The sequence below is a fragment of the Psammomys obesus genome, unplaced genomic scaffold (genome assembly GCF_907164565.1).
Source record: "Psammomys obesus unplaced genomic scaffold, mPsaObe1.curated_primary_1811, whole genome shotgun sequence".
Classification (NCBI taxonomy): Eukaryota; Metazoa; Chordata; class Mammalia; order Rodentia; family Muridae; genus Psammomys; species Psammomys obesus.
Window position 1 is genome coordinate 4,866,850 of NW_026591450.1, and position 20,855 is coordinate 4,887,704.

The 20,855-nt window shown below is 44.8% G+C and overlaps 1 protein-coding gene across 1 annotated transcript in view; it reads right to left on the reverse strand.

Annotated features, from left to right (window-relative positions):
• Positions 1-7,855, reverse strand: part of Smchd1 (structural maintenance of chromosomes flexible hinge domain containing 1) — a 112,957-nt gene extending 105,102 nt beyond the window's left edge. Inside the window, exon 1 of the mRNA XM_055610118.1 lies at positions 7,357-7,855. Within this exon, the coding sequence (XP_055466093.1) occupies positions 7,357-7,542 (186 nt within the window). The 5' untranslated portion in view covers positions 7,543-7,855. The remainder of the gene's footprint in view (positions 1-7,356) is intronic.
• Positions 7,856-20,855: the final 13,000 nt, after the last annotated feature.

The window sequence follows — 20,855 nt, forward strand, 5'->3', positions numbered from 1 at the left end:
AACTCGGCATTTTTAAATTTTGAGTTTGCAAAATTAATTACTATAAGCCATACAAATTGCTTATTTAACAATGTTTGTTTTTGTTTGCTATTTGCTTCCCAGATCATATGTGACAATCATCAGATAATGAAAATATGGTATATACACAGTGGAATTTTGTTCAACTACAAAGAAAGATAAGTTTACAAAATTTTCAGAATGATGGATAGAATTAGAAAATACACTCCATGGGGAATTCAAGCCCAGGAAAACAAATGCATGACCTCTTACATATGTGGATCTCAGCTTCAGATTATTAAGATTTCTATAATTAATCTGGAGTGTATATATATAGAGGTCACGAAGCCAAAAAGAGGGAGAAGGAGACAGGCCTTGAAAGGGAAGAGGGCAGTGTAGAAACGGATGTGATATGGAAGTAGACAGGGTGTTGGAGTTAAAGGTTTGTGTGGGGATGTAGCAATGGATGAGGTGGACAAAGAGGGGGAAGATTTGTAAACCAACACTGAGGATGTATAAAAAGCCTCACAGAAAACCCACTACTTTGTATGCTAATTACAAATATATAATTCCTTGGGGATGGTGGCACATGCCTTTAAGCCCAGCACATGAAACTGAAAGGCAGAGGCATGCAACTCTCTGAGTTCCAGGCCACCAGGGAGGGCTATTTAGTGACATGAGCATGAACAACTTCCTAACGGGGTTTAAGGCCCTCTTCACAAGAGGAACCTATGGCTAGACAGGTAACAGTCCCAAGTGGGGAACCAACTACTCTTCTATTAAGCTCACATCTTTTAATGACTTTTCATTATACCCATACATTAGTGTTATCTCTCAACCCTCACAAGAGATGCTTCTTCTTGTAATAAACAATCATTACACAGACCCACAAGTGATCAAGGTACAGAGAAAAAGAGACTGGAACGCTCCACCCTAAATTGTCTATCTGTATCCTACCTAGTCTCCTCAAGGTTCAGGGTTCATTCTGGAAAGGGGCTTGGGAGTGTGTGACTACAAGGAACTAGTATTTTCCAGATACAACAGGACAGCTGCACACACAAACCCAAAGTAGTTGTGAAAGAATACACAGACCTACACAAGCCCAAGCCAGATAAAATCCCAGTGATGGAGGGAAAAGGCAAGCATAAGTCCTACCACTAGCTGAAATGATAATTACAGATAGCTACTAGGAGAGAGAGAATCATATTTAAGGTTATAGCCACTGGTTTATCTGTGGTATAGCCACTGTGCTCCAGCATATAGCTCCAATCCCAAGGGTATATGGGCAGCATAAATGGACTTTTAAAAAAATAAAAAAGGACACAAAGTTGGGTAAGGAGGGAAAAGTGGATGTAGTCAAAATATCCTGTCTAAATTATCAAAGAATAAGATATGTGTGTATATACATATATATGTAATTTTAAAGAACTGTAAAGACATTTGAACAGAGGTGCCCTGAAGAGATGGACAATGCTTCCTCCAGAAAGAAAATCTCGGTGCCAGGCACAGGCCACCCTCCTAAAGGCTATTGGTCAGAGAGGTCCCAAAACCCTCCAGAACAATACAGGCTATTGCTCTTATTTGCCCACCACAACAGTATGCTAACACCCCATTACTGAAGACGTAGCACACTTCCAGATCAAGTAGGAAGTGACAGGAAACCTCCTTTCTGATGGCTAGCTTTCACAGTGCCAGGCAGATAGGAAAGTCACAGTGGGCTTCCCCAGCAGTGGATCCCCGCTGACCTGCAGGCAAGACACTCCTGATAAAATAGTGACATACCTGCTTCTGACTGGCCCTGAATGTTGCTGTTGTGTTAAATGGGCATGTTGTCACTGCCTTCTAAATAGTTATGGTTATACTCACAGCCAGAGCTTTTCTTTGGAGTAGGCAGCAGTCAATGCAGAGACTCATAATTGGCCATAGGCTGAGAAAAAGAGACTATGCTCAGGCCTAAATGAACACTGTATCAGTAAGAGCTGGAACATATAGCAGGATGCAAGAGCTGTAAGATGGGGAAGAGTGCTGTGAAATGTTATTTACTGGACAGCAGCTTCTGTTACCTGCGCAAGACGTACAGAAAATCAAGCTGGTGAACATCATGTGGACAGGAAAGGAGCTGAGGCACTACCCCTAGCTGAGGCGCTATGGCAACTGAGACTGCTGTCAACTGGGAAGGAGGTGTCCTTTTCTTTGAGGTGTGGCTGCTGGTAAGTTACCCATGCTCTGATGGATAGCACCACACCTGTAAGCGGCATTAACGGGATTCCTTCCGTAAGGGCAGGTAGGGGAAAGCTAGGGAGGTAAGGCGGGAACAAGATTTAGATTGGGTATGAGTAAGATATGTTGTATACATATACAAAACTGCTAAAGAACGAATTACAACATCTTAAAAATAAAAAACCACTAGTGATTGGGTGAGACATTTTGAAACGATTAAAGTTTTTACATTTATTCATTCATTCATTTATGGGGGACATGTCTGGCAATAGCATATATGTAGGGGTCAGAGAACAACCTAAGAGAGTCATTTTTTCCTTCCACCATTTGGGCCCTGGATATGGGACTCAGGTCCTTAGGCTTGGTGGCAAGGACTTTTATCCACTGAGTCATCTCAAAAGCCCTTGATTTTAACAGCAAGAGAAACCAGCCAAAGACATCCTCCACCACTCCATTACATAAGGAACCAATTTATTTGAAACAAAGCATTAATGTAACACTCATTTCATACAAATGAGGTATGTGAAATGTTGGGAGAAAATGTATTTTATAGCACTAAGGTATGAATGCATGTGCTACAAGATGCCTAGAGAAGCCTGACATCTGTCTAAAAACATTATTACGTTTTTAACTCAAATTACCAATCAAAAAGAGGAACTGAAAGGAGGCACAAAAGGCTTCCTTACCATATGTGCCACAGCACCCATACCCTGCAGACTAACTAACTAAATAAAATTTTTAAAAAAGAAAAAAAAAACACAAATAAAAAAAGAAAAACACAAATGACAACAACTCTAAAAGAGACAGGAACAGGAAGACTGCTTTAAATTGGAGGCCACCCTGGGCTAAAGAGTGACTCCAGGCAGAGCTGAGCTTTTATAAAGCAAGACACTGTCTCAAAAATTAAAAACTGGGTGTGTTAGAATAGATAAAAATTAAAATTAAAAATTGGGTGTGTTAGCAGATACCTGCAACAGAATCTAGGAATCAGAGGCAAGTGGGCTGCCAGAAGTTCCAGGCGAGGCCTGCCAGGGTTATATTAAGACCCTGTCTAAAACAAAACAAAACAACAAAAATAGGCAGCCACTAAATCAGAATTTAATCGATGAATCCAGCTGAAACCACCCAAAAAAGGCTGATACTACTAATTTAAATATAATGAAGCCTTTCAGCTAAATCATAGTTTCCAAGATACATATGGAAATAGGTAGGTCACATAATACTGTCAGACAGGGGGACATTTCTGTAATACTGCACATCAGGGAGTGGTATCTCACCATGTAACCCCAGCATGGGACACAGAGAAAGCCATCCTCAGCTACACAAGGACCCACGAAACTCTCAGAGACAAACCTAGGGCGAGTGAAGGTACTCACTGCCAAGTCCAACAACCTGAGTTCAATCCCCAGGATCCTCAGCCAGCCTAGGCCACTTAGCAACCCTAGGTCAACTGAAACCTCTGTAATCCTGTATGTAATTTAGGTGATTGATTCAGTCCTTCACCTGGGGAACAGAAACCATGGGCTCTGTAGATGGCTCAGAGCTTAAGAGCACCTGTCACTCTTGCAGAGGACCTGTGTTTGACTCTAAGCACCCATAATCAGTTCCAGGGGCTCCACTGCCCTTTCCTGACCTCCGAAAGTACCAGGTACTCATGTGGTGCACAGACACACTGCAGGCAAAACACTCAGACACAGAAAAATAAATTTTTTAAAAGGTAGGTTAGTTTAAAAAAAAAAAATTAAGTCTTCCTAACTCTATGCCTAGCTTTTTTTTTTCTTACTATTTCCCCTCTCTCATTTCTATTCAAGTTTCCTTTGTTGTTTCTAGAATAAACAAACAAGGTAAAGGAAATTTATTAAAAGAAATACTTTCTTTGTTATTAAGCTGAAAATGCAAAGGTGTAGGGGATGCAGGAGTAACACCAATGCACATAAGATAAATAAATCTTAAGAGAAACACGTTTCTTATAGCAAAAAAGGAAGGAGAAATGTACACGCAAAGTACAGGGGTCTGGGACTTGAACACTAATTTACCTTTTATTATCCAATTTAAATGAGTTACCTTGCCAAGAGTGAATGTCTAGGTCTGTATAAAAAGACCAGTAGTATTTGCTATTTGTCTAACATATCTAAAGAGTTACACATTTATTTCACAGAGGAAAGGGAAAAATAGCGTATTTCCAAAGAGAAGGGAAATTCTGAAAAGCAATTTAAAATTACATCTCACATCCCTCTTCTGGCATTCGAGTGTACATAAAGATAAGAGCACTCGTCTACATAAAATAAGTAATTCATTAAATAAAATTAATGCTGGGTGCACTCAGGAGGCAGGGCAGGTGGACCTTTGTGAGTTTGAGGCCAACCTGGTCTACAGAGTGAGTTCCTGAACAGCCAGGGCTACAAAGATAAACCTAGTCACAAAAAAATAAACAAACAAAAAAAACAACAAAAAAAAAAACAAGCAAAAAAACAAAAACAAAAAAAAAATAGCAACAGGGCTGGAGGCAGCTCCGTGCTCAGAGCCCCGGCTGCTCTCCCAGAGGGGCTGGGTTCAGCTCCCGGCAACCACATGTGGCTCCCAGCTCCAACTCCAGTTCTAGGAGTCCTACACCCTCACACCGGCAATGCGAAGAAGATAAATAAATCTTTAAAACAACAGCAGCAGGGTGCAAATGACCCACATCTACGATCCCAGCCCAGCACGTGGGCAAAGAAAAAAGCAACCTACCATCAACGAGAAAACTTGGCAAAACATGGAAACCCAACTATAACCTTAACGCTCTGAAGTATTGAGGCGGGAGGACTGCCACAAGTCTGGGGTCACCCTGGGTTACAAGGAGAGGGAGAGACCTTGTGTTTAAAGATTTAAACACAAACAAAAACACATGGGGTGGAGGGATGGCCTAGTGATAAGAGCGCTGCAGAGTCTGACAATCAGAGCAGGAAAGAACCAACTTGCTCAAGTTGTTCTCTGCCCTCCACATGTGCACTGGCAAAGCCAAGTGTGTGCACATACACATAAAAATGTGAAAAGGAAAAAAACCTTAAAAGATGTTCCTGAAACAACCAAAAAGTTATTAATCTAGCAGGCTGTGGTGGTGCACGCCTGTAATCCCAGCACTCTGGGAGGCAGAGGCAGTCAGAGCCGAGTTCGAGGCTTGCCTGGTCTACAACGTGAAACACAGAGAAAGCGTGTCTTGAAAAACCAACAAAACAAAGTTATGAATTTTAAAATGTTTATGGTAGCAGTACTAAAAATCACAATTCTGTAAGTAAATTTTAGTTGTTATGTAAGCAGTGGTACTAAAGAAATCACACCCAATTCTGTGAAGTCTGTAATCAAGACAGACATTTTTGGGGCTGAGCAGTTAGGAGTACTTGTTCTTGCAGAGGACCTGGGTTTGATTCCCAGCACCCATATGCCAGCTCACAAGACATCCTCCTCTAGTCTCTGAAGGCACCAGGCAAGAAGCAGCGCACAGCCCGGCTAAGTGGCCCATGCCTTTAATCCCAACACTTAGGGGGGGAGAGTCAGATGGAGAAACCCTGTCTGGAAAGAGAAACAAACAAAACCAGAGCACAGACATGCATGCAGGCAAACATCCATATATATAAAATAGTAATCAAATAAAAACTTTTCTTGTAAAAACTAATCCTGGTGATAGTAACTGAAACTATATTAACAAAATTAAAACATGCATTACAGTGCTATGAAAGAGGAAGGTCATAGGGGTAATACTGAGGCTCCAGTTTTTAAACCGTTGGCACTGAGATACATGCAGAGCTCAGGGACAGCCTTGGCTATTATTGGCTACAATGCAAGACTCAGACTCAACAAGACATTCTGACACTCTACCTCCACATACACAAGCACAGAATGAATGAACTTCACAGTTACCTAGTTACCTAGTCCTGATTTATGTGTCCATTCCAATTTGTGTGAACAGTTAGCACATGTCAAGACAGTGGAAACAGAACTACAAACATAAGAACGTTCACACCTTGGCAAAATAATACTCAATATAAATTGTTTCAACAAATGTACAAAGTGTATGTCCTGGGCCTCTGGTTCTGACCACAGGAAAACACAGATATTTACATTACACCACAACACGGGCAACTGTATTATAGGTCGAAGCACTAGAAAGGCTGAGAACCACTGTCCTAGGCCGTTCCTAAATTTAAGTTTTCTGCAGGCAAAACACCACTTCAAACGTCTTTCTTTTGAAACTGTTTCTGTGCTTAATTCAAGCATTACCATATTCCTTCTTTTAAAGGCTCAGAGCACAGAAATGTGCCAGTTGGGCCTATTTGTACCAACACTGGACAGCAAAGGCAGAAGGATGATGGAAAGTTCGAGGCCAACCTGGTCAACGTAGGGACCTCTAGGCTAGCCAGAGCTACACGGCAAAACCTTGTCTCAAAACAAAATCCCACAACTTCCCTCCCCTAAACACCACAATCCACAAGGCACCTCAAAATATAAAGCAGGTTTTGCTACATGGTCATTAATTTTTCAAGCTGGTACACTCATTCTTTTTATTCCCATGGACACTCGGAGTAGTACAGGAACTCCCAAAAAGCTTGGCTCTCAGAAAACCCGAAGGACAGCTCCAAATACTAACCCAACTCAATGTTACTGTGCAGAAGAATCCTGCAGGGACGGGCCACGCAAACTCTCTAACGCAACCTGGAGAACGAGTACATCACCTCCTTGAACCTGGGGTACGCGAACTCCCGGAATCTCACCACCTCCAAAAGGCGTGACCCTCGCAACGCTGACTACAGCGCGGACACAACTCCGCAGCCTACTTTTGCAGTGACGGAGACAGACGCAGGTGCTTCTCCTCCAGGACGACGAACTAAACACTCGACGATTAAGCAGCCCCCAAATCCGATAAGCGCCACTAACTTCGAGGTCCCGAACTCGAGGCTCGGCGAGGCCCACGGAGGGGCGGGACCCCATCCTCCTCGGCCGGCGGGGACGTCCAGCCGAGGACCATCCGGGGCGGGGGCCCCCGGGAGAGAGGCCAAGGCCGCGGGGACCCAGAGCCGTCTGACAAGTTTATGGCGGCCAGGCCGCGGGCCGCCCACCCCCGGCGGCTCGCGAGCATCCCTCCCGGGCACCGAAGCCTACCTGGCACACCGAAGCGCGGAACCTCGCGTAGGTCGTGCGCTCCGAGACCTGCAGCGAGCGCTCCCCGAGCTCACACTCCTTCCCGCGCCGGTCGAACAAGTACACCGTCCTACAGCCGTCGACGGCGCCATCCCTGTGGGACGCGGCCGAGAGGCGGCGGGGCTCGCTCGCGCCCGCCGCTGCCATGTTGGGGGCACAGGGAGAGGCCGCTCGGCGGGCCTCGAGCGCGCTCCGCGGCCACGCCGACCCCCCTCGCGTGCCCTCGGCCGCAGCCGCCGCGGCTCCGGGCCTCCTCCCCGGTGGCGGCCGGGAGGCGAGCCGGGAACCGATTCAAACGCGCCCCTGCAGGGGTTACCGCACGTCACTTCCGAGCCCCCGCGGAGAGCGAACGGAGGCGCGCCGCGCGCGGGGCCCCCGCAGCCCACGAGCGCCCACGCGGGCCGAGCTTCGCGAACGCAGAGCAGGCCGCCGCCGCCGCCGCCGCGCAGAGGAAGAGAGCGGCGGGCGCGGACCCGGCCAGTCCAGCAGGCCGCGGGGCGGGGCGGAGCTTCGCGCGCTGCAGGCCACGCCCACCCCGGGCCTCGCGGGGACCGCGAGCTCGGGCGAGCGGCGGGAAGACCGCTCCCAGCGCCTCGGGGTCCCTGGCGGGAAGGCGGCTCGCCGTCGCGTCGCCCCGGGGCCTCCGCCGCCCCGGGCTCCGGGGTCCTGGCGCCTCTCTCCACCCCACCCCCGCGCCATGCGGGCTCCGGGAAGGAAGTGGGGCATGTAGGCGCGGCAGCCGCAGGCGCCGGTCCCGGGGGTCCCCGCGCGGCCGACGCTGGGGCTCGGAACCCTGGGCGCCGCTTGGCGCGTCCCCTCCCTCCCCCCCTCCGCGGTCACGGGTGGGCTCCAGGGTGGGACCGGGAGACGGAGCGGGGCCCCGGGGTAGAGCCGGGGCTCTGACGTCACCGCGGCCGCGCTGCGCTCCCCGGCTCTGCCAGGCTCGCGGCGCGGGGTCCCACTGTTCCCCCTGTGCGCGTGTTGACCGATGAGCGCCTGGCTAGACTGGGGTTAAGTTGGATGCTCCTAAGCGTGCAGTGTGTAGGACGCACTCCTCGGAAACTACACCTCCGTGTTAGGGGGTGCGCTTCATAACTATACAGTTAGCACGTCGCGCCCCAAAGCCAAAGTGGCCTGGCTGGAGGCTTGACTTGGTCCCTGGTTCTTAAAGCCGGGCTGTTTTGTACTTGAGAACAACGTGTACATTAGCGAAACCCAAGGTAATGATCTGGGGAGTCTTTTTAGGTCTCAAGAAGTTGGGTTGGATTTAAGTGTGCTTTTTACGGGGTTTGCTTCCGAAGCGTTTATGATTTAAATGGCAAGGCTAAGTAAGATTCGTAAACCCGGTTCACCTTAGAAACAGACCTACCTGGTTGTTGGCGCCAAGGATTGAATTGAAGGATAGTTGGCGCGACATACTCCTACAGGTGGGATATGAAACAGAACAAAAGCGTGAAGGCATGCGTTGGGCAGCATAAATACGACTGGAAGAGGAGAGAATGGTGGGTAAGATTGTGGCCAAAAGCTGTTCGTGTTCCTGAAAGGGCGCGTGGGAGATGGGATTCACAAGATTACCCCGCAGCTATCAAGGGATGTCTGTAAAGTCTCCTAGCTTGTTTTTTGTCAGTCTTCCAGTGCTGCCCAGGCTGACCTCGAACTTTGATCTTCCTGCCTTAACCCAACCTTATCCCTAATCCTGAGTGCTGAGGTGAGTCACAACGCCTAGCTGACATTTCACATTTTATCTTTGAAACTCATAACCATTTCCTTCCATCCCTTTATGTACCGTGTTTGACTTAAAACGACTCAAGAAAAACAAATCGTTTTTATTAACTAAATCTTAGTTAATACCCAAGATGAATGGCACTTGTAGTTCAGCAAACTCGGACTTAACAGCCAGAGGATCAACAGGGCAATTTCTTTGTAATACAAAATTACAAATCTCATAAATACAAACAGAAGCACTGTGGTGTGTGTGTGTGTGTGTGTGTGTGTGTGCGCGCGCGCGTGCCCTTGAAGGTCAGAGGACTCAGATTCTTTGGAGTTGGAAGGTGGTTGTGAGCCACCAGATTCAGGTTCAGGAAATCACGCTTTTTTTTTTATTACAATTTATTCACGTTGTATCCCAGCTATAGGCCCCTCCCTCATCTCCCAATCCTTCCCTCCCGCCTCTTGTCCTTCCTTGCCCCTCCCCCAGTCTGCTGATAGGGGAGGTCCTCCCCTTTCATCTGATCCTAGCCTATCAGGCCTGGAAATCAAGCAGGTCCTGATGCAGATCTTTTGTTTCATTGTTTAGAGAATTCTTTATTGGGCTCTGTAATCATCCCTCATAGATAAGATCTTACAAATGTACAGTGTAATTCCTTTACTAATAGAAAAAATAAGCTTAATGTTTCTAGACCAATATGGCTATTAATTACTGTGATGCCCACTCAGCATGGTAAACTAGTATATTTTTTTCTAAATATGACAACATAGCTAGTATCTCCAGAGATTTAAATAATATCTGTATAGATATTTACATTAAAAAGAAAACAAGAAGCCAGGTGGTGGAGGTGGTCCACAGCCTTAATCCCAGCACTTGGGAAGCAGAAGCAAGTGGAATCTCTATGAGTTCAGGCCAGCCTGGTCTACAAAGTTAGTTCCAGGACAGACAAGGCTACACAGAGAAACCCTGTCTCAAAAAAAAAAAAACCAAAAACAAACAAAAAAAGTAGTATTAATCAATAGGAGCAATGGCTTTCCCAGGTCCAGCTGTCATTTGAACAAATTTGTAGAGACATCCGGAACACCCCATTAAAGGGGGGGAGAGTAAAAAAAATCCCAGAAAAAAAAAAATCCCAGAAAACAGTCCAGTTCTGTTACTATTGTGCTTGCTACCTGACACCTTCTTTGTTTGTTTTTGTTTTTTAAATTAGCTTCTCAATTGTCATCTGAAAAGAGAGGAGAAACATCATTAAAAGCAGCTCTGAGATGCTGGGCCAGTGGCCCAGGCCTTTAATACCAGCACTTAAGCAGAAGAAACAGGCAGATCTCTGTGAGTCCTACGTCCCTCTATAGTGAGACCCTGTCTCAGAAAGAAAACAGCTCTGAGGGGCTGGGGCGACAGCTCAGCAGTTAAGAGTGCTTGCAGCCCTTCCAGAGGACCTGGGTGTGACTTCCAGCATCCACATCTGGTGGCTAACAACAGACTGTGATTCGGTTTCTAAGGGATCCCGTGCCCAGTTCTGGGCAGAGGCAGAGGCAGGCACACAATGCACATAGTGCACGAAGGCAAACAAATTTTTAAAAAAGTAACAACAGCAAAAACCAAGCTCCAATAAAAGTACGGTCACGACTACAAATCATAAAGCAGGTCCAAGACAGTTTACATCCATGGAGGTAAGATAAGGTATTGTCCTCCGCCTATAACACTTTGCCAGCAAAGGACAGCATGACACAACTGTAAAGAAAAGCATTCTCAGAGATCTGCCTAGCCTCTGCCTCTCCGGCGCTCAGATTACAAAGCGAGTCCAGGACAACCAAGGCTACACAGAGAAATCCTGTCTCAAAAAAATCAAAAAGAGAGATGGGAAGAATAATTATCCCTTAAGAAAGAAAAGTACCCTTTGATGAGATTTCCTTTCATTATCTGCATAGTCCTAAATACTCACTCTTCATGAACATCAGCTACAAGCTATGAAAAGGAAAAAAAAAAATTCTCTAAAACAAAACTCTACAACCACTGAATCAGTACAAAATTGACCCAGTGGAGGCAAGCAAGACTCGACTTCACTAGCACTTCACATAATTTGTTTGTTTTTTCCTTTTCTTAGAAATTTAATTTTTATTTGATGTGCATTAGCTTGAGGGTGTCAGATCCCTTGGAATTGGCATTACAGACAATTGTGAGCTGCCATGTGGGTGCTGGGAATTGAACCTGGATCCTTTGGAAGAGCAGACAGTGCTCTTAACTACTGAGCCGTCCCTCCAGCCCCTGTTTTTTTTTGTTTTTTTTTTTAACATGGATTTTGTATGAAAATGTCAGCTCTGGGGCTGGAGAGATGTCTAAGTGGTTAGATGCACTCACTGCTCTTGCACAGGACCTGGGTTCTGGTCTCATCATCTCTGTACTGGCTCATAACCCTCTGTGACTAGTCTCGGGGAGTCCAGTGCCCTCTGTTAGCCTGTATTGTGCAGGCCCAGCCACAATTGTGCTTGAATACAAACGTTTTGTATTCGTATTTTGTATTTTCTATTTGTGTTTGAATACAAACATCCAAGCAAAACACACACACACACACGAAATAAAAATAATAATAAATCTTAGGCCAGACATGGTGGCACATGCCTTTAATGCCAGCACTGGGGAGGCAGAGGCAGACAGATCTCTGCTCTCCAGGCCAACTTGGTCAATAGAGTGAGTTCCATCCAGGGCAGCCAGGCATACATGGAAAAATCCTGTCTCAAGAAAGCAATGAGTAATAATAATAATAAATCTTTTAAGAGAAAGAACTGTCAACTCTAATGCTAGGTAAGTCAGTTCACGCCTGTAATCTCAGCACTAGGGAGGCAGAGGCAGAAGGATCACAACTGATGATGGTACCTTCCATTGCTTAGATAGCAGTGTCTCCGGTCTAGAATCTCTAGGGACTTCCCTGTGCCAGTCGCCGCTGTTCTCAGATTCTTCACAAAGCTTAGTCAAAGAACCGTAATGGATCTGCTCTTTATGAGAAGTTAACAAAGTGAATTTGAAATTCCCGGTTCCTGATCAGTTCTGGTCACTTGTCATCAGTTATAGTACTTATTGACTATATTTTATATAAATTTTTGACCTGGCCTATGGAGTAAGTTCCCGGACAGCCAGGGCTACATAGAGACACCTTGTCTTGAGAAAACAAACAAAAACCTCCAGGTAAAAGCCGGATGTGGTATACACATGTAGTGCCAGAACCTGGAAGGCAGCCACATCAACAAAGTGAGTTCTAGGCTAACCAGGGCTAAATCGTGCAAGCCTCAAGCCCTTTGAGCTGGGCTCAGGGATGTTCCAGTATACTGGACTACTTGAAAGCCTAACAGAGGACTGTGGCTTGAGCCCAAGAGTTTAACCTAAACAAGACTCATCTCAGAAAATTTTAATTTAAGTGGTCTCTAATAGTTCACAAAAAAGAAAGGGGGGTGCTAGAGAGTTGGCTCAGTGGCCAGAGCTGCTTGTTAAGCAAGGCTGGAAAACTCAATTCCACCTTTGGAACCCATGCAAAGAAGGAAAGAAAACCAACTCCAAAAAGTTCTGGCTTCCACACATGCATTCTGGTATACCCCCCTGGCAATAATGATAAATTTAAAAGGTTTTAAAGAACAATAGCAGCAACACACAAACTATTTGCAGGACCTGGTGGTACAAGCCAATAATCTCATCACTTGGAGGCAGAGACAGGAAGGTTGCCACAAATTAAAGACCAACCTATGTTGTAGATGTTTTAGTTAATGATATGTAAACATGTTTTTGTTCCCAGGTGTGGGATATAGGACTGATTCAGCTTGTCCACAACAGCAGGCTATTTGCCTCATGCGTGCCCTGCAAGGGGCTCTGTGCTAGCTTCAGACAGTTGAAATCTGAGGACTCTGGAGAGGAAATAAATGCCAGAACCAAAAGAGTATTGGGGAGCTCTGAAAAAGAAGGCTGCTGGTGCTTCTCCCTTGCTCCTGGTTGTTGTTGATGCAGTTGCATGAGAAGAAGTTGGAGATATTCTGAAGCAAAGATTGGACTTGCCCCAAGGAACCCAACAACCCTAACTAGCAGGAAATAGCCTAAGAGAATTCCACCCCTTGTCCCCACTAACCTTTCTGTCCTGACTGGTGCTGGGGTGTTGGAAGGGTTTTGGGTGAAGTAGGGAGAAAGAAATATAAGCAACATAAATAAAATAGTTTAAAAAAAAAAAAAAACCAGACAAACAAAAGTAGTCCCTACAAACCTAGCGTACATATTGAGTTGCAGGACAGCCAGGGGATCCATAAAAAGACCATCTCAAAAGAAAATTAAAAAGAAAACTCATAATGCTGGTTTGTTTGCTTGTTTTGTGTACATGAACCCATTTATGTGTGGTTACTGTGTTTTACCTGATCACAGTGAACTGGGCCTGGCAGTTCAGTCCTGTAGTTAAACCACTCCGAAGAGTGAGAAAGGAGGCTCTCACATCCAAGGACTGCCTGGGCAGCTTCCACGCTTTAAAAAGAAGACTGGAGGCTCATGCACATAAAGCTGTTTAATTTTATGTACATGGACATTTGGCATGCATGGATTTCTGTGTACTGTGGGCATACAGTGCCTGTGGAGGCAAGAAGAGGGCATCAGGTCCCTCAGGGCTAGAGTTATACAGGGGTTGTTAGCTGCCACCTGGATGCTATGAATCAAACCCACATCCTTTGAAATAGCAATTGTAGGTACTACCTTTTAAACTCTATTTTATTTGGGGTTCCTTACACCTTTACCTCCCTTCCAACCCCCGACCCTAGGTAGGAGACAAGGAAGGTTAGAAGGTACAGAGGACGTCGACCTCTTTGGACTTAGTTCCTTGGAGGCAGTTCCAGTCTTCACAGCCAGGATATCCAGCAGTCCAGGTAACCAGCAAACAGCGAATGCAGCAGCAGCCCTCTTTCTTCTCACAGTCTCCTTTTTCTGGGCTCTGGTATACTCTTCCAGAATCCTCAGAATTTCGCGAACTCCAGCCAAGACTACGCAACTATCAGCTGTGGACAAACTAAGGCAGTCCCATATCCCACACTTGGGATTAAAACAAAACATATTTACATCACATAATTAAGCTTAAAAAAAAAGAAAAACTTCCACTACAAGCAACCATTGTCCTTAACCAGTGAGCCATCTCTTTAGCTCCCCAAATCAGAATTCTTATTTCCAACTATAGCTGTAGGCATATAAATTTATCAGTTTATATGCAATACTCTGATAGGAAAGGTTTCATCTCTATCAGCAAAGGCACTCAGAGGAGGAAAGTTGACAAATTAGCCAAGTAAGACTTAAGTGGCAAAAGTCCCTTCTAGAAAACTATCTCTAGCTGTGTGTAGTGTCACGTTTCTTTAATCCCAGTACTCTGGAGGCAGAGGCAGGTGGATCTCTCAGTTTGAGGCCAGCTGGTCTACAGAGTGAGTTCCAGGACAGCCAGGGCTACACAGAGAAACCCTGTCTCATTTTGAAAACAAAAAACAGAACAAAACAAAATAAAAAGGTGATCTTTTAAGACCTGCTGGTGCACATAGACTATTACAATCTATATACTACTGGCCTGCATCTTTTTTTTCACTACTACGACTCATTTCTTAATTTTTAGTATTTATGTTAGTGATTCAGTAGAAGCTAAAAAAAAAAAAAAAACAAACAAACAAAAAAAAACTAATAATGGTCTTAGGATCTGTTGATTACTTTATTGTAAATAGTAGCTTATGTGAGTATGTGTATGTATGTATGTAATTGTGTGTGTATGTGTGTGTGTGTGTGTTATGTATGTGTGGTGTTTGTTTTGAGACATGTTCTTCCTAATATAATCAAGGCTGGCTTCCATAGCTCAGTACTTCAGATTCAACTTCCTGGGAGCTGAACTTTCAGACTTGTACCACCACACCTGATTTTGTGGTTGCATATGTGAGTTTATTTAAATGTAGTGCCTTAACACCAGAAAGTTGCTCATGAGCTGGTAAATAAAACCAGATCAATGTACATGCATGCAAGCAACCCTAACTCAGTGAATTAAAAAACAAACAAACAAAAACAAGACATGAAAGTAGGAGGGGATATGTTAGGAAGAAGAAAGATTTTAGACTGGGAATGGGAAGGGAGTAAGAGAGATGAATGAGGATGAATATGAACAAAATACATTATGCAAATGTATATATCATCAAAGATTAAATTAGGTTTTATTTTTTCTAAAACTATAATGTAGTGGATTAAAACAGGAACTACTTATGGCTCATGATTTCTGTAGTTTGGGCTGAGCATGGCTGTGCCATTCTGGGGTCACAGGAGATTGTTATTTAGTGTAGTCACCAGCAGCTTAAAGAAGGTGGGTGCTGCATGATCTGCCTCCATGGCTGGCAGTCAGCTAGCTGAGGCTGTTGGTTTAATTACAAGAGACCTCTAATTAGATACCTCTGCCAGGATAGCTCAGTTTCTTACCTGATCATCACATGTTCCAAAAACAAAAAAATCAGTGTGCAAAGTCATGCTTGCCTCATTTGCCAATGTCCTAGTGTGGAAGATAGTCACATAGCTGTTCCCCCCTGTGATCCCCTCCCACAGGGTAAGCAGATTCACAAAGTCCCTAGTGATTTTGAGAATAATGCTGTGTCTGCTGTTTTAAAAAGCTGGTATATAAATCGGTAGTAACACTTTACTTGTGTATGGACAAGGAGACCTCTGGGTCAGTTCCTAGCATCACCAAATAAGGAAAGGAAAGAGAGGAAGAAAGAGGAAGGATCATGTCAGAAAGCAGGAAAACAAAATTTAGTTGGTTGGTGACAGTAAACACCTTTTACATCTGAGGTTTCCTGCTGATAAACAGTAGCACGGTCTCCCTAAATTAAAAAATGTTTCTTTTGTCTAGCTGGTATAGAGGTTCCAGAGCCAGGGGCCACACCTGGTGATAAGTAAGTCTTCTGTTGGCAGAACAGGGCATCCTAGGCAGCCCAGGCCATTTCTTTTGTGGTAAGAGATTGGGAGTATGCATCTGTCTCCTGTTTACTCACCTGACACACACACACACACACACACACACACACACACACACGCCCCCTACCTTAATGACTTTATCACCTCCCTATGGCCCAGTCTCTAAATGCCTTAATTAGATTAAGTTCCCACCCTCTTAATTACTCAAAATAGTGATTAAACTCCAGCAGGAATTTCCCAGAAGACATTCAAACAGAGCTGGCTAATCCTTCAAATTAAAAAAGGGCAAGAAGGGAATCTTTTTCAATGTCCTTATCTTCTCAAACGTTATGTTTATTTTGTTCTGCAAAGTAAAGGGCAACCTCAATGGCATAAATTCAGGCTTTGCCAGCTAAAATGCTTTGTGACTCTGAGCCTCTGACCTCCCAAACTGGTTAAGAACATTGTAGGGTCCCTTCTCATTCCAGTTTCAACGAAGTCTACTTTTCAGGTGGGGAAGTTGTATGTCTAAGTAGAGTCATTGACAAGTACATGAGCTCTGGAATCTGTCAGTTGTCTGTTGATTTTGTACTGTTGATTTTGTTGATTTTTTTGGGGAAAGAGAATAAAACGTTTCTTTTGATCCCATCTGTCTACAGCTATATAACTATTTGAGGGAGGAGGACCTTTTTTTTATTATTATTTTTTAACCTATCTACTGGTAAGCATTTTAAATCTGGATAATAATCTCCTCTTGCACCTCCCTGGGATTAAATCAGGGCTTCATGCTTGCTAAGTACACGGTCAGTCATTGAACTACACACTCAGCTCCTTCTTTCATCTTTGTTCACTGTATCACTGCACATAAATCCTTGCTCTTTTTCTGTCTCCAAAATCCAAGGGAAATGCTTTTGGAAATATGTCCTCAACAAGAAGTGTCTTTCCAGCTCTCCGGGTTTAGTTAAGAATTGCTCAGTAACAAACTGCCTCAGAGCCTAGTTCTCTTCCTGAAAGCAGGTGGGTGCCACAAAACCTTCAACCCACAATTTGTCCTGCCTACAGTATGTGCAGGGAAAAAGATGGAGCAGAAATTGAGGAAATGGCCAGTCAATGACTGGTCCAGCTTGAGACCCATGCCACGAGAAAGCCCACCCCTGACATGGTTAATGACATTTTGCTGTACTGGCAGACAGGAGCCTAGCATAACTGTCATCTGAGAGGCTTCACTCAGTAACTGATGGAGACAGATACAGAGACCCACAGCCAAACATTAAGTGGAACTCGGGGAATCCTGTAGGAGATGAGAAGAAAGGATTGTAGGAGCCGGAGGGGTCAAGGACACCACAAGAAAACCTACAGAATCAACTAACCTGGGCCCGTAGGGACCCACAGAGACTGAGTTGCTAAGCAGGAAGCATGCCTGGTACTGACCTATGTCCTCTGTACGCACATTGTGCAGCCGGGTCTTCATGTGGGATTCTCAACAGTGGGAGCAGGGGCGGTCTGTTGCGCCTTTGGCTCCCTTTGCCTCGACTGGGTTGCCTCAGATAGCCTCAGTAGGAAAAGATGCACCAAGTCTTACTGTAACCGGACATGCCAAAGTTGGTTGATACCTATGGGAGGCCTCCCCTTTTCTGAAGAAAAAGGGAGGAGGAGTGGATGGGGGAGGAAGTGGTGACAGGGACTGAGAGGAGGAGAGGGAGGGGAAACTGTGGTCAGGATGTAAAGTAACAGTAATGAAATTACTTTGGGTGGAGGGTGTCCTAAGATCATCTGACATTATAGGTGTAAGGACTATGTACCTGTAGCAAAAATGTGTAAGTCTCTGGGAACCACCAAAGTAATGATCTCACCAAGTTCTGAGACAAGAAAGCATAGCTACCACTGTTTTTCTTTTTTTTAATTACATTTTATTGCTGGGCATATTGGTGCACACTTTTTAATCCTTGCACTCAGGAGGCAGACACAGGTGAATCTCTGAATTCGAGGCCAGTATGATCTACAGCGTGAGTTCCAGGACAACCAGGGGTACACAGAGAAACTGTCTCAAAAACAACAACAACAATATATATAGGTTCCCTAATGGGAAGGGAAGCCCTTTGACCCATGCACTGTTTCACAACAATTTCTCCCTGTGCTGGTACACGCCTATAATTTCAGCACTCTCAAGGCTGAGGCAGGTGGTTCTAAAATCTAAAGCCAGGTTGGACGGCACAGCATGCCACTACTGTAAGAAAATTTTTCCTTCCTTACTTCTCTTTATTTTTTATGATACATGTAGTTGAGCATAGGAAATTATACATGCTAACTGGGCACTTTAATGGTAGACCACACTCTCAGCCTTTTGTCAAACATTTTTATTTTTGAGACAGTTTCAGATAGTTTGGCCTTAGACACCTATGTCTGTTTTTGTTTTTTGTTTTTTTTTTTTTTTCTTTTTTTGGTTTTTCAAGACAGGGTTTCTCTGTATAGCCTTGGCTGTCCTGGACTTGCTTTGTAGACCAGGCTGGCCTCAAACTCACAGAGATCCACCTGCCTCTGCCTCCCTGAGTGCTGGGATTATAGGCGTGTACCACCAGGCCCAGCTACTAATTTTTTTTTTAGCCTTATTTTTATGTGAGGCTGGAGATATAGATGTTTGGAGCCACCATATGGGTACTGGGAATTGAACTCACTTCTAACACTGAGCCATCTCTCTAGCTTCCCAGAAGCTGGTATTTTCCTTGCATAATGTAAAGGGAAATAAAATTGGAAACCTCTTAACCAAATCTCACAAAAAAGTTGACCATCTGGATTAGAATGATGTATTCTTTTATCCTATAACTTTCTCACCTCCCCAAACCCCAAGTTGAGGGTGATTCTCAGCAGTAAGAGGCAGTAGGACAGGCGCATGCATACGATGATATATTATAAATGTTATAGTATCTGGCCTTTGGATGTGGGTGCTGGGAATTTGAACCCAGGTTCTTATGCTGTCACACGCTTACCCTCTCCAGACCTAATTATACCTTATGGACATTTGGACAACATTTTTTTTTTTTTTCTTGGAGCTTAGCAAGGCTCAAGGGGAGGGCTTGCTAATGCCACTTTGTGTGAAGGTTAGGGGACAATGCTTCCTCTACCGTGCAGGTCCTTGGGACATATGCGAGTCTTCAGTCTTGACAAGTGCCTTAACCCACTGAGCAATCTTGATGGGCCAGTTTTTGTCTTTCCTTTTTGAAAATACATAGATGGGAGGTTTTCAGTTTTAACAGGCCTTGTTTTGGTCAATCAGAAGTTGGAGGTGGGCTAGGGAGATGGCTTAGTCAGCAAAGGGCCTGCCCTACAAGCACAGAGATTAAGTCTCAGTGCCAGGATTAATGCGAAAGCCAGCCTGCATGGCTTGTAGCAGTCACTCAGTGCTGGGGGACTGGAGGCGGATCGAACCCTGGAGCTTATTGGTCGGCTGATAGATGAGCTCCAGATTCCCTAAGAGACCCTTTCTCAAAGACAGAGATCAAGGAAGGAAACGCTCTGACATCGACTCAGGTCTCCACATGTACACAGACGTGCTCACAGCCTCACATAATCACGTACATTCACACACACACACACACACACACACAGAGAAGGGCGGTATTATCGTATACACGGAAATTCCCACATCTCACCTAGTAAAGACCCGGAGCGTCGCACTGGATTGGACCGCCTTTCTTGCTATTTTAAATAAAGCAACTACAGGTAATGAAAACCTAAGAATGATAGGGAACAAGGTGGGTGTGTCCACTCTGTGGCCCGTGGACCACACATAATCCGGGACACTTACGAACACTGTTCTGCACATTTGGAGACAACATCATATTGCAAGGTCAAGAGGCTGAATGTCCTTAATGGGTACGGAATCTTGAAACTTACTGTCGGGCAATTATTGAAACTTGCAGGTAGGAAATGTGGTTAAGCCTTCTCTACATGGTGAGTTCCAGGCAAGCCAGGTGCTGTCTCAAGAAAAGAAATATGGTTAAGGAGGAATGAAACTGATTGTCAGAAAGAAAAAAAAAAGCTGTGGCTTATGAGCCTAGGGAAGCACATGGAAGGAGCCTGCTACAGTGTGGCTTTTAGTAGTAGAAAGAACATTTATTAAGGAAAAATAATTTTGGAGATGAGAGATGAGAGGAGTTCCAAGAGGGCTACCCTATGTCGTGGTATTTAATTTGCACTATGTTAAAGAGCCAGTGTGGAGCTAGAGACAAGGAAGTAAACACTTATGACCCCAGGGGCTAGACTCAAACCCAGTTTAGCTGTGCAAGCACAAGATGAAAGATAAAACAAAAAATTAGGACAATTTAGAAGTGCTAATTTCGTCATTAAATTTACTCAGCACTTGTTTCCAAACAGGAATCTATAATGGGTTCAGCACTGGGACTTTAAAACGTGCCCTACCCAAGAGCATATGGCATAGAAAAAGCCCGTTTCCAGGCTCACTGTGGAATTCGAATTCCATAGCTCCCCTCTCCTTTCCTTGGCCCTTTCCAGCTCCTTCTCTCTTTTTACCAGCTGCCTCCCCACATCTTTAGTTTAACCAGTCAGCTCAATTTAACGATTCTCCCCACAGAAAAGACTGTTTTCTGCTGCCGCCTCTTCTCATTCCATTCCAACCCCACCCTTGGGGACACAGATTTGGAAAACACCCCTCCCTGCTAAGAGATGGTTGTGCTTTTTGCTTGACAAAACTGACACCAACACAGAGCTACATAAAAAAACCATATCAAAATGAACTGCACGTGGGGGTGCACATCTATAACCCCAGCTCAGAGACCGAGGCAGCAGATTTGAGAGTTCA